Consider the following 11,104-nt stretch of genomic DNA (forward strand, 5'->3'; position numbering starts at 1 on the left):
CATTCAGTGTTCCCATGTTCTGTTCAAACAACTGCCTCTTGGTCCATGTACAGATTCCTCATGAGCACAATTAAGTGTTCCGGAATACTCATACTTTGCAATGTTGTCCATAGATTGACATGATCCACACAATTGCGTACTCAATAAAGCCTAGGCAAACATCTTTCTGGTATTCTCTGCTTTCAGCCAAGATCCATCGGACATCAGCAATAATATCCCTCATTCCACATCCTCTTCTGAATCTGGCTTGAACCTCTGGAAGCTCTCTGTCAATGTATGCTTGCAGCCATTTCTGTATTACTCTGAGTAAAACTTTACTCGCATGGGATATCAAAGAGATTGTCCGATGCATTCCATTGAGTCACCTCTTTTTGGAATAGGCACAAAAACGGTTCTCTTCTAATCAGTCAGCCAGATAGTTGTCTTCCAAATTTCTTAGCATAGATGAGTGAGTGCCTCCAGTGCCACCTCACTTTCTTGAAAGATTTCAATTTTTTTCCCATCAATCCCTGTAGCCTTGTTCTTTGCCAATTCCTTCAATGCACTTTGAACTTCCTCCTTCAGTATCATTGGCTCTTGATCATATGCTACCTCTTGAAATGGTTGAAAATCAACTACTTCCTTTTGGTACAGTGACTCTGTATATTCCTTTCATCTTCTTTTGATGCTTTCTGTGTCATTCAATAATTTGCCCAGAGAATCCTTCAATAACAAAAGTTGAAGCTTGAAATTTTTTCTTGATACATCCAGAAAAATTCATGTTGTACAAAATTTAACTGGTGACCTGAGTATTCTCAAGTCATAGCTGGAACAGTCAGTCACTGTTCACCTAAACCTCACATCTTGCAGAAGCGTTGCCATTATGATTTTAAAATCAAGAATCTGAATGCAGAGTAACAGATGCTAATGCTACCTGCCAGGTACCTATCCAGGTACCTGTCAGGTCTTGTCCTTTCTTAAAGTGGCCATTAAGAAATCTTTTCCCTAATTCCTTTATAGCAATTAATTCCTTTCTGTGATCCAGCCAAGTTGACTCACCATGCCTACTGATCTCCATGTCGTTTGTCATCCTGAATTACGTTCTTCAACCCCCCTCTAATCGTCTACTATCTGGGTCTTCTCCATTAAGGCCCAATTAAAATAATCTTATTGGCAGGAAGAGCTTTCTTCTCTCTCTCTTTTTTTTTTTAGTTCACAATGTCATTTATTATAATATCATGACATGAGAGTGTATACTTATACAGTTATATTTTCATACCCTCAAACACACATATATACTTATACAAACATGTAAACTATACATACTTTCCAAGAATAGAATTCTCTAGCGTTCCTGTTATTGGGAACTAAAAAGACTTCCCTTTCTTTTTCTTCTTCCTTTTGTTTCCCTCAGGTATTTTAGCCTGGGCTTCAGTCATTACTATACACTTAGTGCTTTCTGGCCGCCCCCCCACCCCACCTCCTTTTATGTGTTACCTATTTCCCACTGAACAACTATTTGACTAACAACCTACTCTGGTCTTCTTGTGTCGTGGGGGGACAGAGATATGGTGTTGAAGAAAGTCACCCAGCTAATTGCAGTGTTCTACTCAGTGTCTCTTCTCTGACTTTTGTAGAATGTTCATTGTGCCTCCCTCACAGTATCCTCTAGTTTCTACCCTATTATCACAGGACATTTTCCCTGGAAGACTACAGGATTCTTGATGGGGTGGGTGTTACGGACTGCATTGTTTTCCCTCCAGAAATGTGGGAATCGTAACCCCTATAGCTGTGAATGTAAACCTGTTTTCTTTGTTGTTAATTAGACCTAGATTATACTCAGGAAAGTGGGTTCTAGAATTTATCACTTCTGATTTCAAAACTAAAAGATTACACAAGACATTCACACAGGAAGAAAAAAAAAAAGCGAGAATCATCAAAGAACAAAAGAAAAGGATGCCCAGAGCAACCACAAAGAAGGAATTGACAAGCTGAGACCATTCCGAACTGTGAGAAAATAAATTTCTGTTATTTAAAGCCATTCATCTCTGAAAGTTACCTTTATAAGCTCATAACCAAGTCTAGAACATTCTGTGTTCTGAAAATGAATGTTAAATGTGTGAACATTACCAGTTAATGCCATGACACATACATACACATATGTGGCTCCCACCTTCCGCTTCCTTATTACTCATGAGAGTGATAGCCTCTCTGTGTAGCATATTTATTAAACAGCTGTGATAGGAGGAAAAAATGATTTTAAACCACTGGGATTAGGAGTAGGAGTGGTTTCCAGTTCCACAGTCTCAATGGCGGTAGGTTTACTATTATATTTGAAGCCCCCAAGAAACCGGTATAAAACTGAAACTGCAGGTTTACTTTTTATTTTATAAACCTACTGTCACTGAATTAATTCTAACTCATAGCGTCACAGTAACCTAGGATAGAATAGAACTGCTCCCTAGGATTCCTGAGACTGTAAATCTTTTACAAGAGCATGCAGCCTCATCTTTTTCCCATGGAGCAGTTACTAAGTTTGAACTGTCAACTTTGCAGTTAACAGCCCAACAGCCCAATACCGTACTACCAGTGCTCCTTAAACATTGTTGTTGTTAAGTACTGTCAAATCAGTTCCAACTCATAGCGACCCTGTATGGGGTTTCTGAGGAGCAGCTGTTGTACATGGAGTTGCCTTGAGTTGATGGCAACTAACAATAGCAACATATGGATTAATCCAAATCAATGTTTAACTTACTTTTGTGGAGTCAAAGGAAGCAAACCCCATTAACTTCATCATTTCTATTTCTTCCTCTGTTTTGCCCTCTAAGTCCTCCTCTGCAAAAATACAAATGATAAGTTGTTTTTTTAAACTCATTTTATAAAATAAGATAGGTGACAAGAGAGTAATAGTCATTCCACATTCCCACAGAGAACAAACAAAGCAATTAGGCAAAGACTTGACTCTAATGAAAAAAATTCCTCTTCAACTTAGATAAACAGCCTTGGGAGGAAAGGAAGAAATGTACTCTCCATACTTCACATGGCAGAAGAGTGCTTGAAAAGACAGGCAAGAAGCCTTTCAACAGGACACCCTGTAGTATAAGATGTGACAATGCCTACTTATGAGGATGCTTCCTGTATTATTAGGAGCACAATGGATAACCAGCAGAGTAATAACGTACAAATCTCTCAATCATGTGCAATGGACACATTGCTGAATAAAAAAAGCTGAATATTTTCATTACACTTTTATAACTTTATCTGACTGAAATTATCTAAACAAAACTATACTTCTACAACAGTTATACATCCACTAACATTACCAGTAATCTGACGTTCTTTGCTCTTTGTTTCTTTTGTTTCTTTCTTTTCATCATCTCTTCTTTCTTTTAGTCGAGAAGGGGAAGGGGATGTAGATCTATGTCGTCTTGGTGATCTAATATTTAACAATCAAAGATGTTAGGAAAAGAGACATATAAGGTAATTTTGTGCAGATCAGCAGAACAATGGCTGAAAAGTAAAGGCTAAATGAAAGCCAGGTTCAGAGGCCAGGAGTCCATTTCCTACAGCAAAAGGAGGAGGATGGCTCTGCGTAGGTCCTAATGGTCAAGAAAAAACTGAAAATACCATTTGCTGCTTATCATCAGTTTTATTTGGTATCGTTAGAACTAAACAAATTTTGTGAGGAAGAAAAATGTGACTAAAATGGTTTTAAACATCTATTTATTTTGTTGTTAAGAATATATCCAGCAAAACATATACTAATTCATTAACATTGATGATATTCTTTTTGTTGTGCAAACATTCTCACCCTCCTTCTCTGCATTGTTCCAGCACTGTTGACATAAATTCACTGCCCCATGAGGTTCCTATCTAATCCGCCAAGGTGCTGCTCTCAATTGGATACCACATAGTTAGTTCTATGTGGAATATCCATATCGTACAGCCCCCAGTCACCTGCCAGTGTGTTGGACTGTGGAAGATTATGTGTTTGTTACTGGGATGCTGAAAGATAAGCCACCAGTAGTTAAAATACCAGCAGGGACATCCATATGGACAGGTTACAGCCGAGTTTCCAGACTAAGACAGACTAGGAAAAAGGAGAGGCGGACTATTTATGAAAGGTTAGTCACTAAAAACCTTATGAATAACAACAGAAGACTGTCAGATATAGTACCATAAGATGAAAACATGAATAGTACAACATTATCAGCTATAGTACCTCAGGTTGCAATACACTCAAAATATGCCTGGGAAAGGACTGCCTCCTCAAAGTACATTTGACCATGATGATGCACATGGAGTAAAGCTTTTAGAATCTTCATTTGTTGATGGGGCACAACTCAAAATGAGGAGAAACAGCTGCAGACATCCATTAAAAACATGGAATGTACGAAGTATAAATTGAGGAAAATTGAAAGTTGTCAAAAATGAAATGGAATGCATAAAGATGGATATCCTAGGCATTAGTGAGTTGAAATGGAATGGTATTGGTCATTTTTAATCTGACAATCATATAATTTACTATTCCAGGAACAACAAATGCAAGAGGAATGGGTCACTTTCATCATCATAAGAACATTTCAAGTTCTATCTTGAAGTACAACACTGTCTGGTAGGATAATATCCATATGTCTACAAGGAAGAACAGTTAATACAACTATTATTCAAATTTACACACCAACCACTAAGGCCAGTGCTGATGACACTGAATAATTCTATCAACTTCTTCAGTCTGAAATTGATCAAGCATGTAATCAAGTTGTATTGATAATTACTGGTGATTGGAATGCATGCAGAGGTTGGAAACAAAGAGGAAGTAGGATCAGTAGTTGCAAAATATGGCCTCGATGATAAAAAGAATGCTAGTGATGGCATAAAGGAATTCTGAGACTTATTCATTGCAAATACTTTTTTAAAACAACATAAAAGATGACTATACACATAGACCTCTCCAAATGGAATACAAAGGCATCAAACTGACTACAAGTGTGGGAAGAGACCGTGGAAAAGCTCAACATCATGAGCCAAAACAAGGACAGGGGTTGACGATGGAACAGACCATCAGTTGCTCATATGTAACTTGAGGCTGGAGTCCTGGTGTGGCGCTGCAGGATAAGCACTCATCCTTGAAGTCAGTGTGAACGCAAAGTCCATGGTTCAAACTCACCAGCCACTCCTCGGAAACCCTATGCCGAGTCGCTATGAACTAGAGATGACTCGACAGCACTTAACAACTTCAGGCTGAAACTGAAGAGAATTTAAACAAGTCCATGAGAGCTAAAACATGAAACTGAATATATCCCACCTGAATAGAGACCATCTCAAGAATAAATCTGAATCAATAGAACACTAATGACTGAAGGCCAGAAGAGTTGTTGGATGATATCAAAAACATTATACTGGAAGAAAACAAAAGATCATTAAAAAGACAAGAAAAAGAGATGGTGGTCAGCGCAGAGGAGCCAGAGCTGTTCCTAATAAGAGGCTGGAGGAGGAAATGAGCACTGAACTCCTGGCTGCCAGCACCCCAACTTGAAAACCAGACTAAAACAAAACCGTTAGCTCTTTGGCAAGACATCTCTGAAGACATGTCTGAAGAAGTACTATGGGATAGTGTGGGTGGCCCACAAGGCCACTAGAGGTGGAGTCATGACAGCCCAGATGTCTGTGGGTACAGGTAACCTTCATGCCTATGAAGACACCTACATAGGAGCAGCAGCAGGGGGATGAGCCTCAATCTCCCAACTCAACCAATGACTCCTGAAAAGACAAGACTCACATATGTGGGGAGCACAGGGAAAGAAACAGAAACTAGACTCAGATGTTCTTCAGAAAATCTATGCAAAAAGAGAAAGCCTATGAATGTCAGGAATGTGAAAAGGCCTTTAGTTACAGCTCAGCGCTCATCAAACACCACCAGACACACATGGGAGAGAGACCTTATGAATATCAGGAATGTGGAAAAGGTTTCCGAAACAGCTCAGTGCTCACCAACACCACAGAATGCACACTGGTGAGAAACCCTACAAATGCAACCAACATGGAAGGACCTTCAATCAAACTGCCCCACTGATCCAATGCCAGAGAACTCACACAGGTGAGAAGCCCTATGAATGCAGTGAATGTGGGAAATCTTTCTGTTTTAGGTCCTCCTTCAGCCAACATGAGCGAACTCACACGGGTAAGAAGCCCTATGACTGCAGTGTATACGGGAAAGCCTTCCGGCAAACACCTCACCAAGCGCTTGCGATTCCACACTGGGGAGAAGACCTATGAATGTGGAGGGTGGCAAGGCCTTCAGCCACAGCTCATCCTTAAGCAAACACCCACGAACCGACACTAGGGAAAAGCCCTGAGTGCCAGGAGTGCGGCAAAGCCTTCACCCAAATCACGTCATTGAATTCACACAGGACAGGAGCCCTGGAAAGCCTTCAGCCAGAGCACACTCCTGACTGAGCATCAGAGAGGATCCACACATGAGAGAAGGCTTACGGATGCAACAAGTGTGGGAAAACCTTCAGTCATAGCTCTTCACTCAGCAGCACAGCACACACAGGAGAGAAGCCATACAAATGAAGCCAGTGCGGGCAGACCTTCAGGCAGAGCACACACCTTACTACCCCAGAGGAGCCACACCGGGGAGAAACCATATGAGCGTAGTGACTGTAGCAAGGCATTCAGCCCCAACTCATCCTTATCTAAACATCAGCGAATCCACAGTGGGGAGAAACCATGCGAACGTCAAGAATGTGGTAGAATCCATGCAGGAGAGAAGCCCTAGGAATATAATGAGTGTGGCTGAGCCTTCAGCCAGAGCTCCTTTATCATTGAACAGCAGAGGATTCACACCAAGGAAAAGCCCTATGGATGTAACGAATGTGGGAAATTCTTCAATCAGAGTTCAACACTCGACCAGCACGAGAGGACACACGCTGGGGAAAAGCTGCAAGGTCGGCTGTTCAAACTCACCAATCACTCCTTGGAAACCATACAAGGGTCGCTATGAGTCGGAACAAACTCAACAGCACTTAACAACAACAATCAGAAGGAAAGAGCCCTGATGGCACAGTGGGTTAAGCTTTGGGCTTCACCAACCAGTCACAGTATGGGAGACAGATGCGGTAGTTCACTTCTATGAAAGGTTTGGTGGTGGTGTGCCGTGGAGTCATTTCCAATTCATAGCAACCCTGCACAGGGTTTCTGAGGCTGTAAATATTTACAGGCGCAGAAAGCCTTATCTTTCTCCCGCAGAACGGCTCGTCGTTTCGAACTGCTTACCATGAGATTAGCAGCCTGACTTGTAACCTGTACAACCTTGGAAACCCAGTGGCCTATTTCCACTCTGTTCTATGGGATGGCTATGAGTCGGAATCAACTCAACAGTCATGGGTTGAGTTCTATCAAACGGAATGCAAAGTTCAGATAAGGTGAAATTCAATTTTCCTCATTTCATGAAATTGAAAATCCTTTATGAGTGGCAATAACAAACTTAAGGGAGTGTCCCTAGTATTGCTGGGACTTGTAGTCAAGCTTCTTCTGGTTTATTTTCTGCATTTACCTGGAGCGCCTTCTGTGTGGTGACCGAGAGCGGCTCCTCCTTCGATCTCTCTCCCGGGACCTGGACCTTTCTCGGCGTCTGCGTTCTCTCTCCCGGGATGTGGACCGGGACCGCCTTCGCTCTAACACAAACACAGTTGCAGAGACGAAAATTACTTCAAATAATCTGCACTATCCAATAGAAATATAATGTGAGTCATTTCTAGTGATCCCATTAGAAAAAAAATTTCAAGGAAAATTAATTTACTAATATATTATTTGATCCATTATATCCACTTAAAGGAGTTCTGGTGGCACAACAGGTTAAGTGCTCTGATAATTGAAAGGTTGGTGGTTTGCGGGAAAACAGTGTTGCAGTCTGCTTCCATAAAGATTTACAGCCTTGGAAACTCTGGGCCATTCTACTGTGTCCTATAGGGTGACTATGAGATAGAATCGACTTAACAGCAATCGGTTTGTTTTTTAGTGTGCCTTTCAGTAATTCCATGGCGGCACAAATAGTTAAGTACTCCACTACTAGCCAAAAGGTTGCTGGATGGAATATAACCAAAAGCACCTTGAAAGAAAGACCTGGAGCTCTCTCTCTCTGTTCCTCACAAGATGACAAAGAAAAGGAGAAACAATAGTCTTGCCAAAAAGGGCCACAGCTACGTGCAGCCTATTCATTGCACAAACTGAGCCTACTGTGTGCCCAAAGACAAAGCCATTCAGAAGTTCATAATTTGAAACACAATAGAGACAACAGCCATCAGGGATATTTCTGAAGCGAGTGTCTTCGATGCATACATGCTTCCCAAGCTGTACATGAAACTGCATGATTGTGTGAGTTCTGCCATTCACAGCAAGGTGGTCAGGAACCATTCTTGTGAAGCTCAGAAGGACCAAACACCCCCACCCCAATTTAGACCTGCAGATGCTGCCCTGTGACCCGCACCAAAGCCCATGTAAAGAAATGAGCCCTGAAAGGCTGAAGAAAATAAAATGACAATTATTTTTAAAAAAGGAAAGAAAGGCCTGGAAATCTGCTTCCAATAGATTACAGCCTTGATAACCCCAAGAAGCAGTTCTACTGTGCACACACGGGTCACCATGAGTTGTGGACAGCAACTAACAACAACATATGCAATTTCTACTTATCAATTATTAATAATGAGATGGTTTACATACTTTCTGGAACTAAGCCAAAGAATTCCAGAATATACTTTATACTTACTGTACTGCTCAATTCAGATTAAATATCACAGGTGGCAGCGGCCTCATTTGAGCTTTAGGAAAATTTTGATGAACATTAAGGAGCTAGTTGAAGATGTCAAAAACTAACAAAGGGCTGAACTGCAGGGGTAAATTAGATCTCTTGACCGAAGTCCATGGTTTTTTACACTGCACTGACTCATTTTATGGGGATGGGGCCCAAATGACATTAAGAGGTGAGCACTGTGAATGCAAAATTGTAAATATCTTTATCGCTATTACAAACTAGAGAGGAAATTGACCTTGATCCAGCATCTAAGATGCCAAGGACAATCATATACTGTTAAGAAATTTAACATGAACTCTCACATCACTTTTTTGTGTGTGTGTGAACTGAGTGATAGTTTACATGGGAGAATATTGACTTTACACCATCATTTCATTGCAATGATTACAATCTCCTCCGTGCATCATTCAACAGTATTTGCTTCCATTCCGTTGGTGATTTTCCCCCCTCCCCAGGGGGCTTGGGGGAGAGGGTGGTGTACACAGAAGCACTCAGGAATATATAATAATTTAAACAACCAAAGGGCACATTCTGCAAGCGTGCCTCTTGGCCGACAGCACCCATCACATTACTTTTTTAAGGTAGTAGGAATCGATTTGACAGCAACGGTTTTTGTTGTTGTTATTTTGAATATTTACACCACTATCTACTATGGGAATTCAGACTCAGAAAGGTTGAGTGATTTCCCCCGTGGTTTGAAATCGTGTTCTCAACCATCAATATTAACAAACGTTATTGTATGAGGCGGACAGAATCAGCGAAATCTTATCTCAGAGGGAAAAAAAACACGCTTTCAAACCTAAGGGTCCGGGCTAGGAGTCTAGGGCCCAGGATTTAGTTTTCCCATCTAAGTGCCTTAACTTTTACTTCTAAGAAGAAAATGGCCCGGAGGGGAAGGGAAAGAATGCACCTCTGATGGACCCAGCTAAATACTTCTGGACTCACCTCTCCGGGGCGAGCGGCTGCGGCTGCGACCCATTCGGAATCCTCCTTCTACTTACAGTGCCCCGGAAACGACTGTTCAATAGCTTCCGGGAGAGCCTAGACTTACGCGTTTGAGGCCGACTGGAAAATGTAGAAACTACTCACGAGAGTTCCGGCTTGTAGAGAACGTTGAGCCAACCCAGAATTAAGGTAGCAGAGGGATTGGAAAGAATAGAGTTGTGATCTGCGTGCTTCCAGTCCTCTTTCCCGGTAGCTTCCCCATCTTCTGAGTACATCGTGGGTTTTAAATTATACTATATTTGATGTCATTATGAGAAAATTTAGCCATATACCGTCTACCGTAACACAGCTCTCTCTGTATTCACCTTTCTTTCCAATTTTAGTCTGTGGTGGTTGGTGGCTGTGTGCCATGAAGTCGGTTCCGACTCATAGCGACCCTGTACAGGGTTTCCGAGGGTGTAAATCTTAACGGGAGCAGAAAGCCTCATGTTTATCCCGTTGAGCGGCTGGTAGTTTCGAATTGCCGACCTTGAGGTTAGCAGCCCAATTCGTAATCACTGCGCTACCAGAGCTCCTTCTGTGTAGGATTAGGATATTCTTAACACGAGGACTAAGATGCTCTTAAATAAGATTTAGGAAATAAGAGGTGCCCTGACTAGACTTCTGAATGTTAGATGATATAAGGAATTATTGAGATGATTTTTTACAGTACAGAGGGCCTGTATTATAAGAGTAGTATCAGTCCTGCCCTGCCTTTGGGTCCTTCCTCATCAAGAAAACGTGACTTTCTGAATAGCCTCTTCCCCTGTTAAGACCTGGTTACATCACTTCTTGTGGTGGAGAGGGAGAACATGAGTTCCATTTTGTATTGAGTGTAAGGTGCTTGAGGAATATCCAAACAGGTATTTTGGGCAGGCATTTGGCTATCTGCAGGCTGAGTCTGAATTTTCCTTCCCCATCACCCAAACTAAACCTAAACCCCTACCCCAACCCCATTGTGGTTACCTTATATTCATATTCCATTAGTTCTTCCCTCCATTTAAGACAGTCTATTTTATCTTGTAATCTACCTTACCTTCCCACCACCTGGATCTCTGTTCCTCTGTGTTTGCCTTCTTTCACATTGTAATTGTGTTTTGATCATAGACTGACCTCCCAGATCCTCTGTTCTCTTCATTTTATTCTGTTCTTGACTCTTCCATTTGTCGACTAAGTTCAGGTTGATGCTGCCATGTACGTCATTCTGTAGTTGTTAGGTGTTCTTGTTGGTTTTCAGTCCACAGAACTTCCTTTAGGATGTTTTTCATAGCAAGGTTGGCTTTGGCAAAATCCCTTAGCTTCTGCTTATCCTGGAATGTTTTG

General features: G+C 41.5%; 1 protein-coding gene and 1 pseudogene across 1 annotated transcript in view; one reads left to right on the forward strand and one right to left on the reverse strand.

Moving 5' to 3' along the window:
* SNRNP27 (small nuclear ribonucleoprotein 27kDa (U4/U6.U5)) overlaps window positions 1–9,785 on the reverse strand; it is a 20,624-nt gene extending 10,839 nt beyond the window's left edge. The window contains exons 1-4 of the mRNA XM_006862927.1: window positions 9,743–9,785; window positions 7,541–7,661; window positions 3,303–3,415; window positions 2,735–2,814 (exon numbers count right to left, since the gene is read on the reverse strand). Of these exons, the coding sequence (XP_006862989.1) occupies window positions 2,735–2,814; window positions 3,303–3,415; window positions 7,541–7,661; window positions 9,743–9,776 (348 nt within the window). The 5' untranslated portion in view covers window positions 9,777–9,785. The remainder of the gene's footprint in view (window positions 1–2,734; window positions 2,815–3,302; window positions 3,416–7,540; window positions 7,662–9,742) is intronic.
* LOC102813808 lies at window positions 5,709–7,466 on the forward strand (annotated as a pseudogene).
* Window positions 9,786–11,104: the final 1,319 nt, after the last annotated feature.

Source organism: Chrysochloris asiatica, unplaced genomic scaffold (assembly GCF_000296735.1).
Source record: "Chrysochloris asiatica unplaced genomic scaffold, ChrAsi1.0 scaffold00052, whole genome shotgun sequence".
NCBI classification, from domain to species: domain Eukaryota; kingdom Metazoa; phylum Chordata; class Mammalia; order Afrosoricida; family Chrysochloridae; genus Chrysochloris; species Chrysochloris asiatica.